Genomic DNA, 15068 nt, shown 5'->3' on the forward strand with positions numbered 1-15068 from the left:
TCAAAGCAGTTTTATTATAACAAATGTACAAGATCTTAGGAAATAACAGTTGACAAAAAAAGGGGTCAGCTAGGTTCTATACACGAGGACGCCGGGTTCCGCCCACATTGATAATGAGGTAATAGTTCAAAAAAAATAAAATTAAAAATTCCACTCAATTGTCAACAGTCTTTTCCATTGTTTGTGTTCCCATGCAGCTACTGCGTATTTCAACTGTACAACAGTCAAAACCACCCAAATTCCATGTATTTATTGTGACTCAGCATGTAGTGTCGCTAAACAGTGCTAAGCTAAGATCGCGCTAGTCCGCGGACCCCCTCCCTTTCGAAGCGTCTTTATCCGGCCTGGCCATGCAATTCTAAAACGAGGTACTGTTACGGACAAAAAACAGGGAAGACAATAGCTCCCGTCCCAGCACCCCCCCCCCAAAAAAAAAAATAAAATAAACAAAATAGTTGGTTACTTTAGTTAAAAAGTTTGTACAAGGAAAATAATACTTTTTACATTGTTTTTGATAGACCACAAGCGACGAACACACAGTGGAACCTCACAAGTTGAAAATCCCCACAAAAGCGGTACAATTTGGACTTTAAATTTGAAATATGCGCTGTTTCTTTCAATTTTCTTTTTTTTTTTGTGTGTGTGGGAGAAGCTTTGTATCATCAATAATAGTGTTGGAATTTGAACTAGTGCCTCATAGCCTTATCTACAGATACAACTCTATGTATAAAATGTCACTAGGTAACAGAAATTATATTATTTAAAATACACAAACAAAATTGATGACTTTTTTTTGGTAGGAACTTATTGCAAAGTGTTTGATCCAGGCGCTAATGTTAGCTTCTAGCCGCTAATGTTTGCTCCTGGCCACGGACTGGCTAGCTATTAGCTATGTATGAATAGATGTAGCTATTCATGTTTTCATTCAGTTGGTTGACTGGTGAGATATAAATTACTTTTGATTCGACATCAACATTATATTAATTACAAGAAACAAAGTCCTTAAAACCTAAACACGCTCTAGTCTTGGATCGAAACCAGTGACGTAGCTGCAGTAGCCAACGTCATTTTGTGAAGACTTGGTGAAAACTTCTGCGATATTGATGACAAAGTTTAAAAACAAAGACTTTTGAGGTCCAGATGATGTAAAAAGTCATGTCTTCTAAAAATAACTATTTGGGTCATTGATTACAGTAAAGTCGACGAAGACTAGCGTGCCACTGATGAGTGTCTTGGATTTTAGTGTGGACATTAGCAATGAGCACTTGCTGAATACTCCCGGGAGTTGTTGCAAAATGTTTTGAGCGAACTTTAGTTGCTGGCGCTATCCGTTGACCGTATGAACATCACTTTGTCAGGTAACTGGAAGAATGAAAAAGTTTTTTTTTTTTTTTTTTGAAAAGTCTTTGATACAAGTGCCAACACCAGCAAACCTCGTCAGACGAGGCAAATCAAGATTTGGGAATTTCACGCTTTTTGCGTGCTCAACTTCAGAGGTTTCAGTGTTTTCTTCACATTCACTATGTATGTATGTGTCTGTATACAGTATACACACACGTGCACGTCTACACACAAAAAAATGAGTAAATAGCATCACTGGGATTGTTTTCCTCCAAAAGTTAAAAAAAATAACATGGCAGTTAAAGACTTTTGTGTACACTATACAAAAAAAAAAATCAAACAAAAAACTTATTTCATAAGAGCATGTATACATTCACACCTTCACATACGCGTGACACCTTTTTAATTTTCAGTGGTACCTCTATCTTTTTGTAACGTGAATTTTTCTTAAGTAGAAACGCTTTTTACATGTAAATAGCCTAACCCTTCCCCCGCCAAAAAACGAGCATTCATAGTACATAATGGAACGAATGATTAAAAATGATGTTCATTTACCTTTGGCGTTGGGTGACTGTGCAAAGAGAAGACGGAGTGAGAAGCAAAAAGGCATCGTGGGGGACGGAGGAGGAGGCGAACGTTTGACTGCTGAGAGAAAACATACCTACGAATGTAAACACACACACACACACACCCCTTAATTCCACTAATTTCTTGGGGCCCATGATGAAGAAAGATGAATTTAAAAAAAAAAAAAAATGAAAAAGGCTGTACTTTACCCATGTGCGCTAGTGTGTGGAAGCGCTCGAGGGAAACGAAACGCATCATGGGTAAATAGCGACATCCCTACTAGCCAATGGGATGACAGGAAGATGCTACGGCGAAAGCCAATGGGAGGACAGACAGCTCTAGCGCGCCGCACAAACCAAAACACAGGATGTTTACGCACGGTGGAATTCGGCTGCTGCGAATCAGTCGCCCATTTTTTTTCCTTTTGTATCCTGAATTCTCCTTCGTAACTAAAGAATATTTTTCCATTTCGTAACCTGAATTTGTCGTTACTGGAGACTTTTGTAAGTAGAGGTACCACCGTATTACCGTATAAAAACCTACAGAATAGCGTTCCACCCCCCCTCCCCACCCCCACCACCCGCATTTCCATGTGGAATAGGGTCACTGAAAACAGGAGGCGCGGGGCCACATGGAGAACAGGTGAGCAGGACTTTTTTTTGTTTGTTTTTACATGATGAGAGGAGGGTATAATAAAAATAACAGGAATATAAAAATACAATAGCACATAAAATGAAATCGTACACCTTTTTTTTTTTTTTTTTTTTTTTACAATTGTTCATTATTGCAGACATAGTCCACGAGGTCCGTGACGCCCAGCAGGTCGTCCTCGTCTTCGTCGTCCTTGGTGGTCTGCCCGTTGTTGCAGTCTGATTGGTTAGTTGTCTTAGCCTCCTCAGTGGGCTTCTCCTCAGCCGTCTTGTCCTCGGCGGCTTTCGTCTGCTTTGGTTTTTCCTCTTCGTCGTCGTCGTCATCAGAGTCAATGCGGTTGACCCGTTTGCGGACGGGCCGGTCCTCTTCGGAGGATTCGTCCGAGTCGTCGTCCGAGTCTTCCTCCTCTTCCGACGCTCTCCGGCGTTTCAGGGCAAGATGACGACGACGATGCCTCGACTTTTCCTTTTCCTCGTCTTCTTCTGAGGAGTAGACTCGCCGTTTGGACCGCTGGCGCCCAGAACCGTCCTCGGAATCTTTGGAGAAGCTCGCTGGGAGGCGAGAAGCAGGAACGATGTCAGGACAAAGTAGCAGTTTGGCAGATAGTTAGCAATTCTTCAAAGAAGAGAATTATATGGTGTGTATTTACCAAAAACCACCTAACACACAACTGGGAATGCCATAGACGGGCTAATGGCCGTAACATCAACATAGTGTATATGGAGCAACAAATGCAGAGCGTACAATACTCACAGGTGCAAAATGCTTAATCGCATGCATAAAACGGCTAATGCTTCTTAATTTTCTTTGCGACATTCTTTTTCTGTGTCTCGTCATCAAATCTATATGGATTTTGCCGGTATTACGCCGCCTGTTGATGGCCTCGGTGCGCATACCAGAAGGACGAGGAATTCAAGCATCAAATGATGGAAAAACCATTGAAATCTTTACATGACATGTAATCATGCGCCTACTTACTTCATGTTTTTTCTCTAGTTCATTTTTTTCAGTTTTTATTTTGAAGGGCTGGAACATTAACTTCAACGGGCTAAAGATGATTGAAAAATATTTCAAGAGATGTAAGTGACATTCAATGGGGGGGGGGGGGGGCAAAGTTGAAGTGGCAATTTTACAACTTCAGAGATGATACAGGGTACTTTTTTCCCGTTGCGTCAATAATTTGGCTAACACTTTCACATGATATGATCATCAATTACGTGATTTTTATTATTTTTTTTTTATTTCAAATTCCTCCCACCTTCGCTCTCCGAGGTGTCCAAGCGCTTTCTGGATTTCAATTTCTCCGGTTTGATTCCGCCCTGGGATTCTTCCGACTCGGACGTCTCGCAGTAGTTGACCTGAGCCTGGTGGCTTCGCCGCGAGCGCCGCCGGCTCACATCCAAGTCGCTGTCGCTGTACTCGCTGGAACGTTCGCTCGCTGCAGAGGGGAAAAAAGGAAAACTATTATAGCCACTGTAAACTTTTTTTTCATGTCTGTTTTACCGCCAACATTTGTATTTTTCATCTAATATCGTATGTTATTTTAAAATACTATGTGTAATATTTGTGTATCATAAAGTGTTTTTCGTCCAAATATTTACTGTAATTCGGACATGAACAAATTTGGGTTACGCTGCTGCCGTAGGATCGTACAACGAGGACCCTTATACACGAATGAAGCATCCCTCGTACCAATTTCGTCTTCATCGACGTCGTCCTCGTCCGTCTCTACTTCCTCATCGTCCGAGTACCCTTTGGGTCTCCGTCGTTTTCGGGAACTGTGTCGTCGCTTCGTCGACTTCTTGCTACGGGAACTGGGCGAGCGGCGTTTGTCACCGTCGCTGCCGTTGGAGTCGGCGTCCGTCTCAGCCGCCGTCTCGTTGTCGGACGCCACAAAGTCTTCCTCGGAGCTGGAGCCAAACGTACGGGAGTCGTGATCGGGTGTAAACCACCAAGAATACGGCAACATTTTTTTTTGTCTACCTTTCGCTAAGGAGGAACTCGTCCTCGCTCTCGTCGTCGTCCACGGTGCTGTCGCTGTCCAGGTCGTTGAGGCGTCGCCGCTTTTTCTTGCGCTGGCCGGCGTTGGGCCGAGGTGGTCGGCCGTTCTCCTTGCCCTCCTCCGACTGGATGATGGTGGCCATGTCCTTCCCCCGGCTGCCCGTGATGTTGGCCATGTCTTTGCCGCGACCGGCTCCTGTGCCCCATTTTCATGACGTCAGTCGCTCACATTTGAAAAATGTACGGGTGTGGTCAGTCATGCCCGCGGATATAAAGTTACGGGTGTGATTAGCGATGGAATCTCAAGACCTTAAAATAACTTACTCAGTTGTTCTACCCGAGTATGTAGTTGTTACCTAATGCCATAATTAACAGACTGAGACAGACATTTTTAAAGAGGTCAATAGATATTCAATTTCAAAACCAAGCATTCGTATAATCAAATCATTTTATTTCATCATGATGTATTGTTATAATACATGAATAAATGTCATGTTATGTCATTATCCAAGCTGCTTATCCTTACAAGGGTTGCGGGAAAGCTGGAGCCTAGAGGCGCACTAAATAAATATATAAAAATTATAATTGCGTTCGTCAAATCACAGTTACATGCTTACCAATTTACTACAATCAAAAAAATGTTATTATGGATCCCATTCCTATTAAGGTTATTTTTTACTGGTAAGGCAGCCCAGACAGAGCTAAGGAGATGCATAATGGACAAAAATGTAACCAGCACCTCAAATTCATGTTAATAATAATTAATATTTAAAAAAAAAAATGCTACACTCAAGGGACACTTTTCCTGGGCACAAAAAGTGAGCGGAAATGTTGCGAGAGCTACATTTGATGTAGAACCTCAGACTACCAATATGTCTATTTAGCAGCCGACCCGCATTATGAACTGGTGTCACGCGATTCCATTTAGAGCCGGGGCTGGAATTCAACAGGAAAAGAATCGATTCCACTAAAACGTCAGCAGAGGAAGGCTAATCAAGTGACACAGGATAAAAATGTTATAAGACTCGTGACGGTTCAAATCTGAAAATCCTTATTCGACAATCGCCGTTTCGGGTGCAATCGGATCAAAATTAGAATCACCTAGTCGTACATAGCCCTATTTATTTCAAATTTACTGTGCTATTTTTCTTTAACTAATAAATGATGAAAACTCGCACTCCAAATACTTTTTAAGATCTCTCTATACGACATTGAGTCAGAGCTCACCTCCGCCCTCTGCTTCTTTGACATCCTCCTCGATGGCCTCCTCGATGGCCTCATCGAACTCGTCGAATCTGTAGCTGATGTTTTTCTTGGCCCGGGTGGAGCGTCGGCCCCAGCTCTTACTGCGTTTGGTCTCCTTCTTCTGCTTGACGATCACCTCCTGCTTCTCCTGCTCCAGCTCGGCCTGAGACAAGGGAAATTCAGGCCGTGGGCAAAAACCGCGGGTTTGGCGTCCTCGCCGCAACCTTACCGAGGGCGTGATAATGTTTTCCACGCTGATTCCGACATAAATGAGACGCTCTTTCCTGGAAAATGGCGGGGAAAAGACAGCGTCAGTGGCAATCCGAGGCCACTTTGGAATGAGCGCGGCCGGGAGGTGTCACCTTCTCTCTGCCCGTTGTTTCTTCTTCAAGGCGGCGTCGAGGTTTAGCAGTTGTTCTTCCAGGTTGTCACACAGCTTTTTCTACAGAGGTAAGTAGTCGCGGTCTTTAGCGCAACGTGAATGCTAAAGGCCGATTGACAATTTGAGATTTCGGTTTGACACCTACGTGTTGACAGGGCGGGCAGAACCACTCTCCGTCGGGGATGATCATGAGGGGCGGCCGGAGGCAGGCCGTGTGGTAGCCGCTGTCGCACGAATCGCACAGTAAGATCTGGACAAATACAGAAAAATAAGAAATCGATTACATTTGACCGAGCTAGTAATATTTTATCTGTTATTGTTAAATATATGGATGAAGGATAATGAAATCTTCAATATTCCACAAACTATTTTCTCTCTCAATCTTTTTAACTGTTGTGTGGAAGGTTCATTAAATGGGGGGTTTTGTCGAGGTGGGAGGGGAATGTGCCACTACCCACCAGTTCTGGGTGGTTGGGAAGGCCGCAATGTTTGCAGGGGTCATCGTTGGGCGGCAGGTCGTCGTCCGAGGACGTGGACGAGTCTGAGCTGCGCCGCTCCTGGTTGCGTCGGCGCCTCTTCCGTTCTCGCTCCACCTTGTAGTCCTCGTCGCTGTCGTCCTCTTCCTCCTCGCTCTCCTCGTCCTCGCTGGACTCCTCGTCGCCGTCGTCGTCGTCCTCCTCGGAGCCTTTCCTTTTGTGGCGGGCGCGCAGGTTGGACCAGCGTGTCTTCCGCCGCTTTCTCCCCTATCCACCAAAAGAAAAGATGACTTCGCTAAGCAAAGACAGGACCAGTAAAGTGAAACCCAGGCCACGATAAAACCAGAAGATCTCTGTAATCGATGTCATTTATCAGGACAATTTTTCTAAATCTATTTTTGTAGCGGCTTCTGTAGTTTAAACCCTTTCCTTGCTGACGTGCACTGCTTACACTAACATGGCAGTTATATCTGTCCAACCTTAAGGAGTCACAACTTTTCAAAAGATTTTGGTGTATAAATTGATTATTGTTCTGTCCTTTAATTACAATACTTTAAGTACAATGGGACAATCTGCATGAATTTCAACTAAAAAAAACAAGGGAAACATTGGGGTGTTTTGAACCTTTTGACCAGTATGTTTTGTATGTGTATGTTTTGACAAAAAGAACGTTTTCTGCAGATATTGATGCAAATGCGCCCCCCCCCCTAAAATACAACACATACAATTGTGTACATATATATAATTGTTTCCTAAAATTGTATTTGAGGGCCATATCAAACCTTTTGTTTGTCCTGACCATCCAGATTCACCTTCTTCTCTCTGGGCTTCCTTACGACAACCTTGACGTCTTCGTCCTCTTTCTCCTGCGGCTTGTCCGTCACCTTTTCGAGGACCTCCACCGCCTTTTGCGTCGGTCTCGATATCCTGGGCGATCGTCTCAAGGACCTGCCACCCGCGTTGGTGTCCGAATCGGAGTCGCCCGGCTTCTCCTCCTGCTGAAGTTTGACTTTGCGCCGGTGGGCCGCCGTGTTGACTCTCCACCGGGCGTCCGTTTTCTCCAACTGAACTTCGCTGCCGTTTTCGGCTTCTTTTTTCGACTCGTCTTCCTCGCTTTTGCTTTTCGACACCTGGTCAGCGACGGCTTCTTTGCTGTTGCGTTTTACAGTTCCAGCTTGGTCGTAGGGTTGTGCCGTTTCTTCTGGAACATCCTTTGGAATTACTTTATCGTTTGTGGAATCCATTTCACTTTGACATTCAAGACTGGCCTCTGGCAGATTCTTGGACTTGTCTTCCTCTTTTTCCATTTTAGGCGCCTCGCTTTCATTTTTCGACTGCCCAGTTTCCGCCTTTTGATCGCTGTGTTTTGGATTTAGTGTTTCATTGTTTTCAGGAACATCTTTTGGATGAAGTTCATCCGTTGTAGAATCGTTTTTGCTTTCTTGACATTTACGCTTTGTGGCTGGCTGGGTTTTGCCAACAGTTTTCGCCTCCATCTTAGAACCATCTTCCTTGCTATTGTCTACTGATGGTTCGGTGTCTACCGGGGTTTTTCTGCCGCTGTCTTCCGTCACCTTTTGGTCAATAGGTTGGGTTGTTTCAGATTCACCAGGAGTGTCTTCCTCCACCGTGGCAATGCCTTGGAAAACTTCTTCTGTAGCGGAATCCTTTTGACATTGAAGCTTGGTTTCTGTCGTAACCTTGGACTTGTGCTCCTCGTATGTACTTTTAGCCACTGCGCTTGTGTCTTCTGATTGCTCCGTTTCCACTGGCGTTTTACAGGGAAACTCTTCCCTTGCCTTTAGATCACTGGGTTTCGCAGCTTTGGGTCCATCATCAGCACTTTTCCCCACTGTTTTGGAGTTGTCTTCCATTCTTGAATCTGTTTCACATTTATGCTTTGAGTCCTGCGGAGCGTTGACGTTTTCTGCCTCCTTATTGGACTTGTCCTCAATTTTGCTCACGCTCGTGTCTTCTAATTGCTTGGTTTTCATCAGAGCTTTACAGTCAAGTTCTTGGGTCATGTTTTGGTCATTGGGTTTCGACATTTTGGATTCATCTGGAGTGTCTTTCTCCATCGTTTTGGAAAAATTTTCAGTCTTGGACTCTTTTTGACATTGAAGTTCTCCATCTGGTGTAATTTCGCTGCTGTTCTTTTCCTTTTTGTTTGAGTCTTCCTCGTCTTTCCTTTTGCTCACTTCATCAACGACCAGTTCTTTGCACTTGCCCAGGTCTACCGATCGTTCAGTTTTCCCCAGAACTTTGTCGTCATGTTGATCTGTTGCCTTTTGGTCACCGTGTTTTACCGTTTTAGATCCATCAGCAGCTTCTTTCTGGGTGTATCTGTCGCTATTGCTGAGTTTATCCCTTGTGAATTCCTTTATTCCTTCTTGACAATTAAGCTTGACGTCTGGCAGATCCTGTTTGCTGTTTGCCACCTCGTTTTTGCTTTTAGCGGTTAGAGTTTTGATGACACTTTCTTCTATTGAGCTTTCACCGTTGGGTTTAAGCAGTGTGGATTTATTTGGGGCATCTTCCTCGGTTGCTTTACTGCTTTTGGAAATTTTGTCCCTTGCGGATTCCCTTTGGCTTTTGCCCTCTGGAAATTCAAGCTTCTCACTGGCGTCATCATTCTTTTTGTTTTCAGATAGCGCCTGCTCCACCCCCGTTTTGTCACCGGGTTCCTGTACAAGGTCTGGTTCTCTGGCAACTGTGCTTTCAGGCGTTTTAGATGCAATGATTTTAGGGTGGTCGTCCTGCCGTGATTTTTCCAAGTTGAGTTTCGCGGTATTCACAACTTTTTCTGTGGTTTTGGAAGGCAAATCGTTCATCTCGGCATCATCGTGACACTGGTCATCTTTATTGGATTCTGTCTTTTTTGTATTTTCGGAGTTAAACACTGAAGCTCTATTGACTTTCACAGCTTCGTTAATTGTCAACTCCTGACACAAGTCTTCCATGTGCACCTTTTTGATTACAGATGGGGTAGACAAGTCTTGAGATTGCTGGCTCGTTGACTTAGCTCCCTTTTTAGTAACAGTCAGGTTTTGCGCCACCTCTTTGCTCACTGCATCGCTTTGTTGTGCCTCTTCATTTTTGGTCACAACTTTGTTTTTGTGCGATACTTCCTTATTTGCTGGCGTCAAATCGATTTCGCTCTCACCGGTGTGCTTTTCTGTCTCACTCCTTTCCATCATCTCTGATTTCTTTGTTTCTTCAGTCGATGGGCCCACATGGTCCGGTTTTACCTTTGTTTTTTCCGAGTCATGCTCTTTATTTGTGACCTCGTGATTTGATTTTTCAGTTTTCTCTAACATATCCCTGTGCGTTCTCTTGGGCTCTTTTAAATTCTTACTTTGTTCGTGATTGAACGACAAACTGTCATCGGCTTCCTTAGAACTGTATTTTGCCACCTTCTCCGTTGCAACGATATTTTCCTTGTCTACCAGCGTAATCTTGACATTCACCGGACAGCAAGGTTCTTTTTGTTCCTTTGTGAAAGATGATTCCTTTTCACTCAAATGAGGCTGGAGACGTGCCTCCAATGTGGGCTGTACTTCACCGTTGACATTTTCATTTCCACTGTGTTTCTGTTCAGACAAGGTATTGGTTTTGGCGTCCTCCTTGAGCTGGGAGACAGGTGCGAACTTCATGCCTCTTTTCTTAAGAGGAATCTTGGCCTGCTGCTCATTCTTTATCTGCTGGATCTTGTCTACACTGTTCCTCGTGGACTCCTCAGGGGAGGACTTTGGACCAGGGTCCTCGCTTTCCATCTTGGGCTTGGTGTCAGACATGTCCATCACCTCTTCTTTGATGACTTGGACTTTGTTTGGTAAACTGTGATCCAGAGGCTTTTCGAACGCACCTTCCACAATGCCGTTAACTGATGATTTTAGCTCAGGTGTTTCTGACGTGAAGTCATCTGTGTGATCAACTTTTCCATTACTCTCCGTTTTCGGTGACAAACGGAAGGCCCCCTTGGTGGAGTCTTTGCTGTCATCATCTGATGAGCTCTCATCTTTCTTTACCTCACCTGAAACCAAAAACAACAACAACAAAAAAAAACTCATGGGTACATGTTTTCTGGTTGAATGCACCAATAATTCAAAAATAAAATTCAAGGCGATCTTAACTGCACATTTACCATGGTCGCATTTTACCATTTACCATTTTGCCCTCGGAACTAGAAGTTACCTGCTTTATCCTCTTCACTTTTGGCGTCTCTCTTCAAGAGCTCAGGATCGATGTGTGTCTTTAGCAGAGCCAACACCTGCGCTAAGTCGTTGCGATCTCTACGTGGTAAAACGAAACCACAGTCAACATCAATTAAACAACGCTGCCCCCCCCCTCCCCCTCCTACCTGACGATGCACTTCCATGAGGCGCCGTCCAGGTCATCCTGCTCTTCCACATAGAGGCGAACATTGTTATCCTGGTCCAGCTGGAACCAATACATCTGGCCGTCCTTGTCACGGCCGATGGGCTGCAGACGCATCTTGTCCGCCTCCTCCTCGTTGATGGCATTCTTGAACTTCAGGTTGTCATCAAATTGACACTCACACAGATACTGCACAGAGAAATACGACACGTTGCGCTTTTTAGGCATTGTTACCGACAGTTGTACAATTTGTAATGTAACCGAAATCAAGGCAAAATAAAACTTATCATTGAAATCCATCATCCAAACCTGTGATGAAACTAATGAACAGGAAATGGAGAGAACCGCGTGACGCCCTCTCAATCATTATGAACTGCATTTGAGTTAAAAGCGACCTGCTGCATTATGTTTGGATCCCTGCTGGAACATAACTGAAAGTTTCTTCCAGATAACACAAGCTATTATCAAGTGAAAACGTGGCATATATGCACAGATGCCACCAAAACATAACTCCGCTGTGTCTGGGTCGAGGCCAACACATACCTTCATTGACCCTGGCCCGCTACTCATTACTTACTTACTTATAATTACTTATCTGGCCAATTGGTGATCAAGCTGGCTAGCCTGCACCTAGCTCATGAAATCCTCCCGCCAAATGTCACTCATAGCTTTTCTGCTTGAACACAACTTTATCACTCTCATTGCAACTACATTTGTCACGGGAACAAAACCAAACACTGTTTCGGTGAGTGACGTCACATATGACTGTCTCCTTATTCCGTGTATGCATGTGCGTGAGCATGTGTGTGTGTGTGTGGTGGTGGGCGGGGTCATACCGCTAACTGTGAAAATTGCGATGCTTAATTTGTCATTTTGACCTCACTCATTATAACAAACAGTCATGTGCAAAGCTTTTGATAACTTTATGAAGCTATCAAAGCTAACAAATTGTGTGTAAACCTGGCTCATATCATAGACATGCTATGAACATGCTGCATTTGCAAAGTTAAAAACCACAGGTTCCTTTAAAAGAGGATTGCATAGGGAAAAAAAAAATTAAAAATAAAGTGCAATAATTGCAGCAATATAGATTTATCCATTTTCTGTTTGGGACGATGATTTTAATTAGGCAAATTGGTTTGTTTTGTTACTGAATAATTTGCAAAGTAGAGTGAATAATCAAACTAAACTTTTATATGTTCACGGTACAATCATTTTTAAATGTATGTCAATCATAGGGTTGTGGTAATACTCAAAATTAAGTGATTTTGCCAAGGAGAGAGGGTGAGGAGTCCTCACTAAAAACTGTCCCTTCTTAGTCTCGGACAGATGATCAAGTAAAAGCAAAGCCTTTCCTTTAAAACATTAACTAATGCAGAAATTTAACATTGGCAGTTTGGTTACAGAGTGGATGAATTGACTTGATATAATTTCCAATGGGATTTTTTTTTTTGAGACAGAATCAGAACGATGTGCGCGTCGGTGTTTTTACTTTCAGGATGGCCGTCTTGCTATCCAATGTCATACTCTTGTAGCCTTTTTCTTCGAGTTCCCACGCCCAAGCCGTGTTGAACTCCTGGCATATCTGCAACAACAACAACAACAAAAAAGAGATGGTCCTTTATAATTAATTGATGATTTACTGTCATTTACTAATAGATTTATCGGATTGGCACGTCTCGCTGTATAAAAGAATTTTTAACTACATCAGAGCTTAAAAAATTTTAAATTAAAATAAATCAAAGTCGGTAAAAATGTTGCTGTCAATCCCGCCAAAATTTTGGAACTAAATGTGGACTTTTTTTCCCCAGTTCTTTTTCAATAACATTTCAAATTACATTTTACCCTTATAAGATTATTTTTATGCATTTTTTCCACATCATTTCCAATACTGAATTTAAGATGTTTTTCTTTCTTTACCTTGACTAGATGCTTTTCCCATCTTTCTGCTGACACCGACTTCCCAATTTTCCTCAGCAACTTGACGTGAAGATCAACAAGCAACTTGGGAACTAAACAACAAAAAAGATATTTCAGAAAGAAGACTGATTTCATGCTAGTAGGCTCTACATTCTGGGGAAGAAAATAAACATGTAAAATAAATAATATCCAATGAATGTGAGTCTGAATTGTGAAAATTTAACTCAATGAATGAAATTAAATAGGGAACCCGAACACAATGTCAATATGAAAATGTTGATTTAACATTTTAATAAACGATATATATTTCACAATTCACATGGTGTCGCAAAGCTCTACATTACCAACAAGAATACAATTTATTATAGTAATAAAATTAACATGACAAAATATGCACAGGTTTTGACCCAAAAATCATTTTTTTCTGTAAAAAAAGATTTAGAAATTATATTATATTAAATACGACTTGGTCAATGTAAATGCAAAAGATGAACAATTTCAGAGGAAGGCTATTTTATAAAATGTATTTAGGTGCTTACATAACAAAATGGAAACACAAAAATATTAAAATCCAATAAACAGTCAAAGTAAATAAAATGATGTACACTAACATATATGACACATTGTATAAATACACTAAATAACTTAAAATGAGTGTTGATTCATCATTAATGGAAAAGTATCATGAAACTGCATTTGAAAAATTCAAATGTAAATATAATTTTATATTGAATATACAACTACATTATAGTATAACGACAAAAATTTTAATAATGTAATACATAAAATGCAATACCTAAATTTAACGACCATTTAAATCCTCTATTATTTACAGTGGCAGGACACTGCAAATGTGCTTTTTAATTTGCTTAAAAAATGAATTACAGTGTAATGAATCTAAAAATTGAACAGAAATAAGTTATTCAGGTGTCGTTTGACGAAATGACGCATGCGTACTACCATGGCCAAAGCCCAAAACAATGAGTCCAGCCACCGGAAGCACTTTAACTATGTACAAATCAAACTCCTACCGGTGCCTTTAATTTGAAAGCACTCAACGGAACTACACCGGAGAAGCTGCTAAGCGCCACATAAATTAGTGTTTTAACAGTAATTAAAGTGTGTCTTTCTACTTCCTTTGCTGGCATTTAAACGATCCGGGAGATCATTTAATCACTCCCGACGCTTCCCGTGCACTAGCACCACCATAGCACCCCAAAACAAGTGAATAAAGGAGCGGGTTAGCTGTGTGTTGTGTTCAGGAGAAGCTAATAAAAGGCTTGGAAAGCGGATGGGGGAATAAAAAGCCTAAAAAGTGAGACGAACAGGCGGTCAATTCGGTCAAATAATACCCGAATAACCACGTCTCTTCAAAGAAGTACATATATTATCGCAAATATAAGACCCCGTGTTGGTTCAATTTGCATCAGAGTGAAGGTAAAGGTGAGTAAAGCACACAATAACACAACACAGCTAACGTAGCTAGCCCAGTTAGCTCTGTACCAACGATGAAGTCTCTGCCTCCTGCCTCCTCCTCCCCGCCCCCGGTTCTTCCTTTCTCGAGCACTACCTGAGGATGTGTCCCGCAGGTATCGCTCCAGCTGCGGGAAGGTGAGCTCCGGCAGGTCCAGCTGTGCTCCGTAGCGCTCGAGGAAGGAACAAATGACGGCGTAATTGGGACACAGGGCAGGGGGACAACTCGCCGTTGCCGCCGGAGCAGCCATCTTTTTCCCTCCACACCAACCCGTCAAGCGTGCACAGGTGGGGGAACCGCTACGCGGGACTTCCGCCAATGACAAAATAAAACGAAGCATACTACAGGCAACAAAATAAAACCCACATTACACAGAATAATAATAATGACTTTTGAGTTTTAGGTAAACATTTACAATGGCATAACCCATCCATCCATTTTCTGAGCCACTTATCCTCACAAGATATTGGGCAGGAGGTGGGGTACACCCTGAACCGGTAGTTAGTCAATCGCAGAGCACATGCAGTTGCACCCACAACCACATTAAGGGCAATTTAGAGTCTCCATTCAATGCATGTTTTTTGGGATGTTGGAGGAGACCGGAGTGGCCGGAGAAAACCCACGAAGGCACGGG

At 42.7% G+C, this 15068-nt stretch overlaps 1 protein-coding gene and 1 long non-coding RNA gene across 2 annotated transcripts in view; one reads left to right on the forward strand and one right to left on the reverse strand.

The window, feature by feature from the left end:
- rsf1b.1 (remodeling and spacing factor 1b, tandem duplicate 1) lies at nt 1–14774 on the reverse strand. The gene is made up of 15 exons (XM_061802870.1): nt 14531–14774; nt 12961–13052; nt 12533–12625; nt 11024–11229; nt 10858–10955; nt 7446–10696; nt 6646–6930; nt 6333–6437; nt 6168–6247; nt 6035–6089; nt 5788–5968; nt 4543–4756; nt 4252–4469; nt 3818–3997; nt 1–3110 (listed from the first exon to the last, which is right to left on the reverse strand). The coding sequence occupies exons 1-15, from the start codon at nt 14772–14774 to the stop codon at nt 2677–2679; spliced, it is 5736 nt and encodes a 1911-aa protein (XP_061658854.1). The 3' UTR covers nt 1–2676.
- Nucleotides 13926–15068, forward strand: part of LOC133491580 (uncharacterized) — a 5704-nt gene continuing 4561 nt past the window's right edge. The window contains exons 1-2 of the long non-coding RNA XR_009792440.1: nt 13926–14403; nt 14550–14721. This is a non-coding gene — a long non-coding RNA (uncharacterized LOC133491580). The remainder of the gene's footprint in view (nt 14404–14549; nt 14722–15068) is intronic.

Source organism: Syngnathoides biaculeatus, chromosome 18 (genome assembly GCF_019802595.1).
Source record: "Syngnathoides biaculeatus isolate LvHL_M chromosome 18, ASM1980259v1, whole genome shotgun sequence".
NCBI classification, from domain to species: domain Eukaryota; kingdom Metazoa; phylum Chordata; class Actinopteri; order Syngnathiformes; family Syngnathidae; genus Syngnathoides; species Syngnathoides biaculeatus.